Genomic DNA, 15,062 nt, shown 5'->3' with positions numbered 1-15,062 from the left:
CTCCCCCGTACGGATTAAGAGTCCGATGGACTCCTAACCTACGGGGATAACCCGTAATGGGGATAAAGGTACGAGTTAGAAGTCCCATGGACTCCTAACTTGTACCTTTATCCCCATTAGCCATTGACTCAAATTATACCGACCAATGAAATTTTCCCCTTTCTTAACCCACCTTCCAATCCCCCCCGCTCACTAATGCTTTTCCTGGTTTTTCCTGCCCTCTCCCACATTCCTTCGTACCTACCCCCGTACTCCCCTCCCCGCCCCCTCTTCCCACAACTCCCCCACCCTTTCCTGAAAAGGGTATATATACAATGATTGTGACTTTAAACTTTGTACCTGAGGATGACGCCGTAGCGTCGAAACTAGTCGTACCTGAAATAAAGTGGTGGATTGGAACAAAGTGTTTCTTTTTCATTTATTAAAATGAACTTCCACAAAGTTGAGGCTGAAACTATTGAGATAACCATGACTGATTATTCACAATTCACTTGCTCAAAGGGAAGAGGATGTGCAAGAGAAGATTCTAGCATAAACAGTGTATATTAGGACAATATATCACAACATACATAACATGTGTAAAATTTCTCAAGGAGAAAACAATAATTCAATGGTTGAACAAAGTCAACTTGCACAAAACAAATGTCTTTCCCATAAATTCCACATTTCATTAGGTCCCAAACATTCAAATGCACCTGATGCCCATCATTCCTTGAGAGGTCATTTGAGGAGGTCACCTCATTCAATCTGAAACAAGAGGAGGAGAGGGCAATGAGAAAAGGGAACTGATTCAGAAGTGATTATGGTCAAGTGCACGAAAATAAAAAGAGACGTGACAAACTCTATCAAATCACCTCGAGTTGCTTCTTGAGTTCAGCGTGGAGTCGGAGCAGCCCCAGCCGGTTCAAGTGGATGAGGTCCACCCTCCTCTTGCCCCCAAAGCCCATGTGACTGCAAAGTAGAGAGGGGAAAGAGCCCTGGGGAAAACATCGGCGGCCACTGTGCCAACAAAGCGCGAGGAATACACACATTCAACGAATTGCGCACAGTGATTTGAGGTCTCACTTACCCCTCAAATATTTCAGTGTCACATTAAGAGTCATATCTCCGCCAGGAAATAAAATAATGCCCAAAACTAATGAACAGCTAGTGCCCTATATTTCCAATGACCAAACACCTGTCCCCAAGGCAGGTTGTAGATTTAAGGGCTTCATGGGGCACACAGATTAGAAGAATTTAATACCAGCCTTGAAGAAACTAGGCATCATTTTATGAGTTGGGGAAATTTGAATGAAAAAGTAAAAGAGAGTTTCCACTATGCTTCTGTTAGTTCACCTTTAAAATACTCAGCAAGCATCTGGGATGAAGGAATAGTGTAATTTAACAAATTTGAAAAGGTTCAGAGAAAATCACAAAGTCCGGTTAAAAATTGCTATGAGAAGAGAGAAATTATGATGTGCTGGAGGAAGATTGGGTTGTGAGCTTCTTGATTCTCAAAGAGAGCAGGCAACACTGAAAAGCACTTTCAGGAAAGTATAAAACCCTTGAATTTTCTCAAGACAAGTAGGGAATTATTATGGCACCAAATTATATGGGTGAAATTAAACACCAGGACAAAATAAGATGGACACCATTAACAACAGATTCAAGTGATTACTTTTCCAATATATGTTACACAGTCTAGACAAAATTTTATCCTTTGCTGGTTAGGCCTCATTTAGAATATGCTGCACATGTAATACAGGATCCTTACAAAGTTGGATAAATTGTTGAATTTGATCGGCATAGAGGAGTCAGATTTGTGAAATGTTGTTACGATAAACTTAGTGGCGTATCTAAAATATTAGACCAGCTAGGTTGGGAATCACTCACTGAACAAAGGTTAAAATACAGATTGAATCTCTTGTATTATTTGGAAGGATGTCTCTTTAGCAATTGAGATGATGATAATGTATTATTACCCCCATCAGACCACAGTAAGAGAGATCATGTCAATAAAATAAAAGAGATTAAGTTTAGAACAGATAGATTTAAAATTTTATCTTTTCCACGAACGATAAGTGATCAGACTAACATTGTCTGTATACGGTAGGGGTAAAAATATTCGGGTCAAAATTAGTCTGGTGTATTCACCCCCTACCACGCACCCTAGTGGTGGCTTACAGGGTACTAAAAAATACAAAATAAATTAACTAAAATATTAAACTTCAATATTCTATTCAACCACACTAATTATTACATGATATATGCAAGCATACATGTGTGTATGTGCAAGGAATTTTCTGTATATTATCTAATAAGGATATCCTCAATCAATGTATGCACCATTCGCTACTAAAGCAATAAACCCAAAGGTTAGGGTTTGATTGGTGAGGGGAAAACTCATTTTGTACCACGCCCCATTTCAAATATGAAACTCATGCATCAAGCGGATATTAACAAGGGGGCAGAGTTCATTATTCTCTGAGTGACCTGTATTTTCTCAGGAAGGACTGTCATTAAAAAAATCACAGCTTGGGTGAAGGGAGGACAATGGTCTTCACAGGTATCATGCTTAATCAGACCTACGTCCTACCCATTTATGGCATAGAAGTTATTATGGGAGATGAGCGATAGCAGAGGTAATTTGCATAATTGCTCGGATGGGTGGATAATATGGAAGAGGTGGGATTTCCAGGTAATAAAGGAAGAGTGGACGGCAACCATACATCAGCATTAGTCTACTCTTAACAAAAAATGCCAAGGTGCCAATGATTTAATGTTTCATCCTACAGATGATGTTCATCTCTTCACTTGAAGTACACTCCACGTACACACCCAAGCACAGATCATGGAAGCTCATAAAAATTCTGCCACCAATAGGGTTCAAACCTGGGCTTTTGGGGCATAAAGTCAGCACAATAGCCACTATATGAACTCAATATGTGTCATCCTGTGGATTGATTTTTCCTTAAAAATCCCTCATAGAGCCTAGAAAAATAAAATTCTATTCCCGTGCGATCTTGGAGGATTATATCATGAGTTCACCAGTTTCACCAACTATTTCTTTGATCTTAAAGTTACCAAAATAAAAGTTTTGCTGGATGAAAAATGTTCGTGTCCATGTAAAAGGTGAGAGAAGAACATAACAGTTTCAGGTTTAACTTTGTGGAATTCCTTCATTATGAGAGTGAAAAGAAGCTTTACACTTCCACAATAAAATAGTGGCCGTAGTTTAAGTGTGGAAGTGTAAAGTTTCTTTTTACCCTCACAGTGAGAGAAGAAGTACTGCTCCATCCAAGGACATAAAACAATAATGAAAACTGCCTCTGCTCTCACAGTCTGATTGCTTCATATACTGGTCTTCTCATGCTAATAGTTCATTCTGAATTCTCCAAGAAGCATAGCATTAAATGTACGATTAAAAGAGAAAAACCTATACATACATTACACATATTGACCCCTGTAAGCATATTGATAGGGGTGACTGCAATACTTGTAGAACTTCGTCACGAACATGCATTGCGAACCACTGATAAATTGCAAGCCAGTGCATTTTTAAAAATGCAATACGCATTGGAGAAGTGCCTCGTACCCTTGATAGTACAAACGCATGTCACATTAACAAAATAGGAAAAAAATTACCTAAAATTTACATATCATGGTATGGGGGCATTCCTTGTCCCTGTGCCACCTGTGATTTTTAAGGAAAAGTACCCGAAAAATAGCACAAGGCACAGGGTGCAAGAGGCACCCTAGGGAATGGTAGTTCACGAGTGGAGAGTTAGTCTACTGATGGAAGAGACTAGGTATCGATTCCCGGGCACGCCTTAGCTGTGTGATCTGAAAATCATCAGCTCTGCCCAAGCTGTGTGATTTTTCTGGTACCAGATCTTCCTGGGAAACCATAACCAGCACAGGGAGTAGGGAACTAGCCCCCCGTACTCTGTGTGAATTTCACATGCCATCAGGCTTAATACTTGGAGAGCTCTAACATCACCTCCTAAGCTGACTTTCAGGTTGATTACTCTGTTCATGGTTTCTTTTTACACCAGTCAATTACACACACACATCGTTAAGGGAATAGTTAACAATCTGTAGCTGATCAGGATCCCAAGGTTGGATGCAAGGTAGACATGTGCATCATACCTAATTAGGGAACATGCCAATTGCTTCAGCTTACCTTTCGAAAGCCTTCAGGTCTGGCGTTCGAGTCTTTATCATGAACAGTGGTACTATGTCAATAACCTTGATCGTTGTTCCTAAAAAAAGAGGAAACATAATTTCAGCATTGAAAAACATATAGCTCAAGTTACACCTTGCAAGGCAACAAAAGGGTGATAAGGTTTTTTATATAATTTATTATTAAACCAATGTTAGGAATAAAATTATGAATAATTAATAAGTTACATAATGTTATATAATTTGAGTCACAAAAGCTGCTTTAAATGCACTTCACTATTATTAGCAGGATAGTAGACTAACAAGCAAAATGAAAATAACCATTTTTTATACCCAAAATAATGAAGAACAATAAAAGAATCCTGGTCAAACTAGAAAAATTGTGAAAAATTTGCTAAATACTGTGCTAACCACACATGCATTTTTCAAGTAAAACGTTTACAATTGAGATATGGAAATAAATTCGTTCGCAGTGAAAACATTACAAAATATCTAGCCGCATAATTTCTGAAAACGTACACTGCGTACAACTGGGTATAAATCAAAAAGCTATCAGCTATGCGAACCAGAGGAGAAGCCTCCCACACTTAAAAACCGAGTCAGAAAGATGACCTCAGTGCCTGAAATATAGTTCATTAATTTGTATCCATGCATGGCTAAGGATCAATAGTCATAGTATTAATACATTTGTAAAAAGTGCTGGTCAAAAGATTCTCAACTCTAATATTCATGATTTCTACTTAAGTCAAGTCCTGGTGACATGACTTCAAAGAAAACAGCTAATATGTACATTCCTCATTCAGTTTTTTCATAAAAAAAATTTTTAGGCTCTATTGTGGATTGTGATATTAGACTTTTTATTTCGCCTAATTGACTATAAAATACGATAAAACAGACGACAGGACTATGTGACTTTTAAGTAGCAGACTCTAGGACCCCTCCTCTTCCCACTCATTACGTCTAGGGAATAATTAGTTTCACTCATATGCACTTTAACCTGATCTCATATGTTCTGCAGGCAAATCTGCTCCCAGGTGGTCTAAATGTAGTGTTTGTTCAAAAATTGTTGTTAGTTGTACTTAAATGCTCCCCCTCCTCTCATCCGGTCAACTATCAACAGCCAGGTGCCTCATTTTACCTATAATGTAAGGGGTGGGGGGACCAGAAGATGCATGGCCTTTCCAGTTCTGCAAGACCTGTATTAGTTCGGTGGTGGTGGTGGTGGTTGATTTACATTTTTATTGCATCCCATTTGTAAATTTGGCACAGGCCTGAGGATCCCAAAACTTGCAGGCTGGACTTTTAGGCAGAGGATGCAGGCCCTGACTTACTATGATAAGTCAGATCACTTACCTAAAATCAGGGATGCAGTTATTAGAATGGATGTTTATCCTTTTACAATTAGAAATCAAAATTATGATCTCAGAAGTAAAGAGGATAACTAGTGTTGTAATGTATTTTTCGTCGATATCCTGCATACATTTTCAATAGACCTATGATTATAAAATTGTTTCCTCATTATTTTACATGTACCCTGCTAATTAATATTCTCATAAGCAAGTACATCTACAAAATACCCCACAAGCTGCCACAAGGGCAAGCGGCGGGGAGTATTAGGACACCATCCATTAAACAGAATGCCACCACGGACAAAATAAACAAAAAAAATACCAATTCACACCCAAAGAGACGAATATGTTCATACAAGACACATTTTAACTTACACATATGCAATTACATATGCCAGCAACTAACATATACATAACAATGTACCAGATGCCCACGCAGATTTAATCTTGTCCTGACTGATAAATTGAGCCCAACACACGCCCTCGAAGCGGTTTGTGGGGCATTACGGTTGGGTGGGTTAGATATATCCACATATGTAATGATTGTGATTGTCCAAGGATGCCTGGTGACTTGACACCACCCACCACAACCCCTTGCAGGGCATTATGTAGATGTAGAGAGATGATTTAACATACTTGAGAAGTTCTGTAGTGGATAAAATTAAAACTTGTTTACCACTACACTTAAATTAATACCCTACAATCGACCAAAAAGGCATGTGGCAGGGGATTCAAGCAGTAAGGATGGTTAAGGGATAAGGAAGGGGTAAGGGAGAGGCAGGAAAAAGGGAAAAACATTCACTAAAAAACCCCAAAAAATGCACAGATACATATACATGCAGGAGGATGACTCAAATTCAAAGTTTGATGTCACCAAATAAATCATTCTTTGTTGTACCAAAAATGAGGAAATAAAAACGAAAGGCAATCATTTATATGACAGACCTCTACGTCAAAAAGACAGGTCATGTACAGCCCGAAAGTAAGAAAGGGAAATTCTTCCATTTCATAGGCCTACAACTCATGGTCTCAACCTCTAAAGTCACAGGTAGGGAAAGTGACACACTGCAGCAGGCAGGCAGTGGAGGTGTCCCCCCCAAAGAGAGATAAGAAGGAAGAAAGGAGATATTTGAAAACAAACAAATCAGGGGAAGCAGTGCTGTAGGAAGCACTACAATCAGTTATTTGGGGAAGTTGGAAGCAATGGAAATGTGGATTTGAAGAAGGATAACAAGAACAAGATGGACGGACAAGAAAAGCAACGTAAAAGAATTGAGTGAAATTAAAGAGGTAAGGAATCAATAAAAGAGATGAAGAAAAGGAAAATTAAATTTGTTGGACATATTCTCGGACATAATAACTTCCTCGAAAATAAAATGGAGGGGAAAATAGGAGGACAAAGGAAGCCAAGAAATTTAAAGATGATATGAAAAATACAATAAGAGTAACAATTTACAATGAACTGAAAAGAACGCCACTGGAGAGAGAGAGACATCAATAGCTGCAACAACAAGGCTTTGCCATTAGATGATGAGGATTTTTCCTCCAAAAATTTATCGAAACACATTTTTTCAAATTTAATTCTAGCTACCATATCTAAAACCACCATTGGATTGCATTCAGGTGGTTTGTTAATGATACTCTTTCTTCATGACTGGATAATCCCCTATACATCACTGCATCATCAGCAAATGGATTAGTTTACTGGAGACCAGATACCCTATGTCATTAATGTATTAGCGGAACAATAGCAGACTGAGAATTCAGATATTTCATGAATGAACTTAAGAATTATGTTCTCTATTTTTGTATGAGATGGATATGAGGGAGATTGGTCAGTAATTACTCAGATCTTTTCTGTCATCTTTTTCAACATCCAAAAGTGTATCCAAAATATTAGAGCAGCTAGACTGGGAATCACTAATGGAGTGAAGGTTAAGTAACAGATTGAAGCTCTTGTTTATGAATGGGAAGGATGTCTCTTTAGCAGTAATGTTGAAACTGTGCTATTACCCCCATCGTACTAAGGTAGAACAGATCATGTCAATAAAATTAGTGAGATTAAGTGTAGAACAAATTTCATTGTTTAAGATTTCATTTTTACTATGCACAATAACAATGACATTGACTGACCATGGTAGGGTCAGGTTTAAGTAAAAATAAGTCTGATTTATATTCACCTCCTGCCACACACCCTAGCAGTGGCTTGCAGGGTACATAAATAAGTAAATAAATATGGGAGTGAGATTGGCTATTTTCCAAGCTTTAGGCATGTTGCAATAATTTAGAAATTCATTAAGTATTATTTCCAAAAATTGTGGAACTTAAACAAGGCCAACAATTAGGGAAATTATTGAAATGCAAAACTCATTCTATAAAACTAAATTCCACAGCATCTCATTTAAGTTGGATAATTGCTGTCTCACTGCAGAGAATGGTATAGATCTTAACCAAATATTAAATTTTTTCAGCCGAGTGCATTAGCCAGTTAAGCTACCGAAGCTACTCTAACACTCCGATATTTTGGGGGCTTTAAAGGAACACGATGTTGTGACGACATACCGTACACACAATGACACAGGCGTCCGTAGCCGTGCGCGAAGCGCCACAGTCCACGAGGTTAAAGCCAACTTTAAACACAATGGTGTTTTATCTTTGACAAATTCATAGAAACTGCGGGAGATGCCGCAACAGCCACTTTCTGGCGGAGTCATCTCCGAAGTGTGCATGGCAATGCTACAATTTCAGAAGGCAGAAATCATTCTACTTGACTGGGATTCGACCCCGGACCCCTCGAAACATTGAATCGTCTATTTTTCAATGATTCCCAATTCAACCCAGAAGTAATTATATGACGCTTATCGTTTAGCGAAACGAGCTGCCCGGCGCTGAACTTTCTCCATTTCTCGAATGAGGCATTTTTCAATCCCATCCACTGCACGCATATTCTAAATGAGGCCTTACAAGTTTGGGATTTTAAGGGAATATTTTTTTCCCTTTTCCACACCCTTTCCATCTCCCTCATGTCTTGCCCTTTCCACCTGGTGCTTGCATCCACTGCCACACACCCCTTGCCTGAACCACGGGGTGCTGGTGTGGACGTAGGGCGAGTATGCATACGGCAAAACAGTGAACCATTCCAACCCTTAATGGCCCTCTCAAACTCTCGGGGGTGGGTTTGTGGTGGGGAGAGGGAGAACGGGAAAACCAGTCACCCAACACCCCGGAGAACGTGATCTGGCGAGCCTCCTAATTCTTTAAAAACCGGGCGAAGTCACCACGACCATTAGCAGGTATACGGGAAGCATTTTTGCCCGCTAATCCCAGAGACACAATGCCAAAGATAAGGAGCAAGGAAGTGAAGAGGGGTAGAGCTCCTTCGTGGCCACACGAGCCCCTTGAAAAGTCAACCACTTAAGGAAGTTACGCACGCGAGGGCCCCCGGGAAGGTAAACTTCCAACACTGGTTCACAAAGTCGAAATCATCACGTTTCTCACGACTCGTCCACATGGCGAGATTTTATCATTACCGCAAGGGCAAGAGGCTGGGGTTGTCGCGTCACCGTTCATTAGCATAAATGATGATAATTCACAGAAGATATCATGGCATTTTTGGTAAGGATACACGTACGAAGTACTATATACATTCACACAATTTCCCGGGCTTTTGACGGGTTGTTTTAGGATACGCGACATATATATGTAAATATATATATGTATGTATGAGATATATATATATATATATATATATATAAAATATCTTCGAAATGGAACGCTCTTCGGCGACACACAAATATATAAAAAACACAGATGTAGATTTTTAGAATATAGAGACACAAAGAAAGGACACTCACAATTTGTTATTTTACGTTTCGACAGCACGGCTGTCGTCTTCAGAATCTGATTCTGAAGACGACAGCCGTGCTGTCGAAACGTAAAATAACAAATTGTGAGTGTCCTTTCTTTGTGTCTCTATATTCTAAAAATCTACATCTGTGTTTTTTATATATTTATATATATATATATATATATATATATATATATATATATATATATATATATATATATATGTATATATATACATATATATATATATACATATATAAATACATATATAATATATATATAAACCATAAACACAGTAATCAACCCGAAGGTCGGTTTAGTAGGTGATGGTAAAGATCACCCAGTACTAAGCCCTATATCGCGTGTGAAAATTCACACATCAGGGTAGGGGGGCCAGTTCCTTTCCCTGTGCCAGTTATGGTTTCCCAGGAAGATCTGGTACCCGAAAAATCACTTTAGCTTGGGTGGAGCTGCAGGTGCCCAGAGTGCCTTTCCCGGGAATCGAACCCGGGACCCTCCGGTCAGCAGTCCAACGCTCTACCCACCTATATATATTATAAGCATAGATGTAATATTAATTGTGTAAGACCCGGAAATATTAATGCATGCATGCGTTTGAATGTAAATCAGCTAATTTACGCCTACACAACAATACCCAAGGGCGTGTGACGGGAGAGTCAGGATTCAACCCGTAAAACAGAACGCAACCACATGCAAAACCCATTTCAAATGACACACATTCAAATACATCTACAGCTACATCAATACCCTGCAAGCCACCAAAAAGGTGTGTGGCAGGGGGTGCAGCACCAGGAGGAAAGGGTAAGGGATGAGGGGATTAGGGTTTTATCCCACATATTTAAATACATATACTAGCAACAAAATTCACCACCACATGCACGATCGAATGTACCAGATGTCTACGTCGTGTTTAATCTTGTCCTTGCATGCAATTTGAATGAATCTCTCGGCCTAAGAATCTAAGGAATATAATGTGCCGAAATAATGATTCCTGATGCCAGGAAGAAGAATGTCAGGAGTTAAAAATTATGCCTAACCCATATCTCACGGTTCTTGCTGGCAACTCGTCTCGCAAATGCAGAGAAGCATTTTACATTTAGCCATAATTTCATTAGTTAAGTAACAATTATGCCAATTCACAGTTTAGGTTGCGTACCTTTTGTGGAAACACCATAGGCCTATAGACTTGCAGGGAACCATGTAACAGATCCGTGAAACAGAGACCAAATGGCGAGCGTTTTGAAATCTTCAACGTAGAACGATGCAATGTTGGCAATAATGGGTGGCGACAATAAATGACAAATGAGTGGCTAACAGCGAGTTGTTTAAGGGCCAATACGCCATTTCCCATAGTTGGTTGTTAAGCAGAGGTTCCATTGTACTTCAATAACATCAGCAAAATGACTGTTTAGACATGGGCAGAATATTTCGGCACATGAATGATCCCATATTACTTCAAGCCTATGTGGAACTCACCATTGTCCAAGGTCTTCAACCACTCATTATATTTTTCCCACAAGGCCCAATGGCCAGGGGTGTTTTCAAGGCGTGGAATCGGTGGCACAGTCAAGAGAACCACTTTCTCAGAAGAATATGCCAACAAATTCAACAGACTCTTCATGTCATTTTGCATCTCGTGAAACGATGATCTCTGGAAATTGAATAAAATGATCGATTCTTTCAATTTTCCCATGAAAATAACAGATAATGGCAACTATACTATATATACATCAATATATGGTAGAGAGTGAAAATCATCAATTTGCTATTTACAAATTGCAGATTTAAAAGACAGGAATTAGTATCATGTTTTATATGAAAGCAAAATGCACGGACATTATTATGTTCCATAAATATATAACCTACCCGAAGAAAATCATTTGTTCCAATTAGAACCATGACGTTGGTGAGTGCGAACTCCGTGCTTAATCTCTGATCCAATTCGCTGATCGTTTGACCACTCACACAGTGACCATTGCAGAACTTTCCATTAGCTACATTGTGGGAAAGAGAGGTTCACACAATTTAGGAAGTAATGAATGACTCAAGACAAATTAAAATATAGTGCAAGCATATGAATATGTTGTATAAAGATAAGCACATCACTACTAAGACTAAAAAATTAAACAGGAGGGTATAAACTGAAGCAGGTGGAACAATTTAATATTCTAAAAAATTTCTTGGACTACGATGGCCCAGGAAGAAGGAATAAAAGAAGAATTTCATCAAGCAAAGATGCTTTTACAAAGAGGATGGAGTGGACGAGAGGGATCTTAGGTGAATAAAAGATTAGTTAGCATGCCGATATGGAAAATAGTCCATCTAAGTTTGTGCTCAGCCATTATTTGTACTTCCTCCAATCTGGAAACAGGGAAAGTATAGAATTCCACTGATAAGTAAGCATATAATGGTCCCCTGAAAACATTTATTGTCTCTCCCTGAAAGTATTTTTCTCATTGTCAAGTAACCGTGGGAGTATTTATGTTTGCAGTTAAACTTTTCTCTGGAAATAATCATAACTACTATGCAATCCCTAGTATCATAAACGTTTAGGTCTGAAATTCATACTAAAAAATAGAACTTAGTGATTATGGCCCTTATCAACAACCCTGATTTAATACTAGACTAGAGGATAGTTTAGGTAACTCATTGATATTCTCATCCAAAAATGTATATCATACATAATAGAATAAGGCAAACACTCTCCTTTCTTTTAGTGATAACTATTAATATAAATAGGATAAATTAGCAGGCTGGGAGTAGGAATTGTTGAAAACAGGTTTGCTTGGCTTCAGGTTATCCTCTATCAGCAATAAAATACAGACAATGGCACACATTATCATAAAAAAGCTCATCAAATATTATTCAAATCTGAAGGATGACTTTTAAATTCACAGCTGACTAACCCGCCGCCCATGCACCAAGGTATGAAATTAACTTATTCCACTTATATCACAATAATGTTCATCATTAATATTTCATTCATGAAGAAGAGGCAATTACTATGTTCAAAGAACCTAAGGCTGGAAACAAGGAAGTGATTTGTAAAGACTTTCGTGTGGAGCATTGCGCTCAATGATTCCGAGATTGGAACATTGGAAAAGTGGACCAGCAAAGAATGGAAGCCTTTGAAACATGGTGCTGGAGGAGAATGCTGGAGATAAAATGGACAGACTGAATTAAGGAACAAGGAAGTATATAGAAGAGCAGCAGAGGATAGAACCATATGGAGAACTCTACGGCAAAGAAGAAATAGATGGATTGGACACACATTGAGGGACAATAAATTTATAAGGAGTATAAGAGAAAGGAAAATATAAGGGAAGATTATGCGAGGAAGACCAAGAGACAAGTTATTAGAACAAGTTAAGAAGGACGTAAAACAGATAAGGTATCAGGGATTGAGGGAATTGACATTAAATAGAGTAGAACAAAGGGTTGCAGTAAACCAATCCTAGGATTGAAATACTGACGATGATGAATGATTTGTGGGATTCACACAATGCAACACACCCTCAATGTCCTTAAGCCACTCTCCAGGCTCACCTACCCTCTTTGAGTGGAGCGCTATATGACCAACAACTATCATGGTCAAATGATCAAATAATTACGATCGGCAAGACGCTTTGTATCAACTACAAAGGAGTTTGGAGGAAAACACAACATTGCTTCAGAAATATTCTCATTGACCCAACATTTACCCAACAAACAACATTGATGAAATACACTATCACAAATCAAATGGAAAAAATTGTTCACCCCCCCTTCCACATAAGTGGGGCTTACCTCCAATCACCGCAGGGCTCTTCAGAATTTGGTCAGAAAAGCGCACAAAAAGGCTGTCTCCTATCAATTGATAAGATCCGAGGTAAGGCACTTTGTTTTTCTAACGTTGATTGTAATCGTGGCCAAACGAAATTCAAAAAAATAATTAATACACAATTGTTAGCATTCACAAGAAACCAATTTTATACGTGATAAACTATATACATTTCCAAATCACAGCGGTTTACATAGTCGTAGTGGTTTATGGCATAATTACTTAGTTCTCTAACGCCCTAGTGTTATTCAACACGATATAGCATAAAAAGTTCTTAACAATGTTCTAGGCAAAATTGATATCATCAAATACTATCTTTAAATGCAATGAAGATTTTACCTTAGCAAGCCACCTCCCTTCACTTGTCTTAGTCGCTGGTTTTTCTGCAATGCAATCTGTAATCCACTGGAAGAAAAAAAATAATGATTAGACACACAATATTTTCAAGTATTCAACAACTCTCATCAAAGCATCAGTTTAAACTTACAGCATCTGCATCAGAATAGACAGGTGAATTAAGACCGCTTCTTCCTGGCATAGATAGCCTACTGGAAACCTAAGACGCACAATAAACGAGCATCAATCAGAAAATATGGTATATTGAGGGTAAAGAACCTGTTAAATCACTTGCACTTACCGGTAGAAGCTTGTTTTTCCGAAAATTGGCGACTGACGGATCCTCGGTGCGAGATCTTTCATGACGCGGAGAATTCCTCGCCTAAAAATCAACATTTGTAGTGATGAGTCAATCTACGAATGCACTCAGGAAATATTTACATTAGAGACAACGATACAATAATCTGCAAAGGCACAGCACAAGCAAATTTTATGGGGAGTGTGGCAAGAAGTCGAGACAATTTACGCTGAGGATTAATGTGGCTTTGTTTACAGAGGCTACACACATTATACGCTAATAAAATTCTCTTCGCCAATATAGCCTGTTTGGATACACATGTTATGAAATTACACATCATGGGCTACATTAATACAGTATATTGATTACACCCTATCCTCAGATAGTAAGCATCCTACAATAACGATCATGGTTATAAGCACGAGTAGGTAAAAACACAAATCTTCTACTAACGTATGGCGAATTCTGGCTAGGACCGGATATCCGAGGATGTCTACCTGATTTCTTAGGATATTTCAAACTTGAATTCCACTTTTCTTTCACGGTACTCTCACACGAAGCACTATTACAGTTTAAATATTTTAAACTGTTGTCAGACATATTTACAGAACCGTTAGGTTTCACTAGGCGGCTTCCCTTCATTGCTAATTCAAAACAAACTCGACTAACATTCGAACTCGGTCACACCCACATAATTGTAGCACTTTCCTTGATCACGACGACAAGATAGGGCTAATTAAAATGAAATATCCAAATTCTCCTTCACCTAAACAATGCATTTCCGAAATGCTTCGGCGCCACAGGCGCTAGTGTTTATCGGCAGCCGGCAAAACTAATTATGAGAGTCGAATATATACCGCGATGTTGCCATATATACAGCGAATTGGATTTAAAAAAAGGAGATTTTCATTGATGTACATGGGAATGTGGCGTTATTGTGTGTTTGGCATTTTCCTGACGCTATGTCACAATAATTTAGCCTAAATTTAAATATGAAAATTTTACGAAAATCCCTCTCAGATGTAATAAATCCACATATCGACATATCACAACCATAAACTATATTTTATATAGCAGTTGAAAATAAAGTGGGTTTCGAGATGCGTTAAAGCTTAATGGGAAACTTAAATGAAAATATCATTGCTTGAATCAATTCCGAAAACATTAATGCTCCAGGTCGTTGTTGATATATTTATTTTAGCAAAAACTATTAAAAATATCTTTGTTTTTT

At 38.4% G+C, this 15,062-nt stretch overlaps 1 protein-coding gene across 1 annotated transcript; it reads right to left on the bottom strand.

Moving 5' to 3' along the window:
• Window positions 1-345: 345 nt before the first annotated feature.
• Window positions 346-14,622, bottom strand: LOC139687222 (uncharacterized). The gene is made up of 10 exons (XM_071584344.1): window positions 14,285-14,622; window positions 13,835-13,915; window positions 13,685-13,753; window positions 13,537-13,602; window positions 13,164-13,263; window positions 11,244-11,371; window positions 10,854-11,028; window positions 4,163-4,241; window positions 855-951; window positions 346-747 (listed from the first exon to the last, which is right to left on the bottom strand). The coding sequence occupies exons 1-10, from the start codon at window positions 14,471-14,473 to the stop codon at window positions 739-741; spliced, it is 993 nt and encodes a 330-aa protein (XP_071440445.1). The 5' UTR covers window positions 14,474-14,622; the 3' UTR covers window positions 346-738.
• Between the last annotated feature and the right edge of the window lie 440 nt (window positions 14,623-15,062).

This window comes from Hetaerina americana, unplaced genomic scaffold, assembly GCF_022747635.1.
Source record: "Hetaerina americana unplaced genomic scaffold, ioHetAmer1.1.p SCAF_18, whole genome shotgun sequence".
Classification (NCBI taxonomy): Eukaryota; Metazoa; Arthropoda; class Insecta; order Odonata; family Calopterygidae; genus Hetaerina; species Hetaerina americana.
The sequence above is the reverse complement of the archived record's forward strand: the minus strand, read 5'-3'. Positions and strand labels throughout refer to the sequence as shown.

What these genes read in the sequence shown, in the direction of transcription:
- LOC139687222 (XM_071584344.1), bottom strand. Translation starts at nt 14,473, where the DNA reads ATGAAGGGAAGCCGCCTAGTGAAACCTAACGGTTCTGTAAATATGTCT. An exon ending in GGAAAAACAAGCTTCTACCG is followed by an intron (nt 13,754 to 13,834) that starts GTAAGTGCAAGT and finishes TGTGCGTCTTAG; the next exon opens with GTTTCCAGTAGGCTATCTAT. An exon ending in GACCTGAAGGCTTTCGAAAG is followed by an intron (nt 952 to 4,162) that starts GTAAGCTGAAGC and finishes TCTACTTTGCAG; the next exon opens with TCACATGGGCTTTGGGGGCA.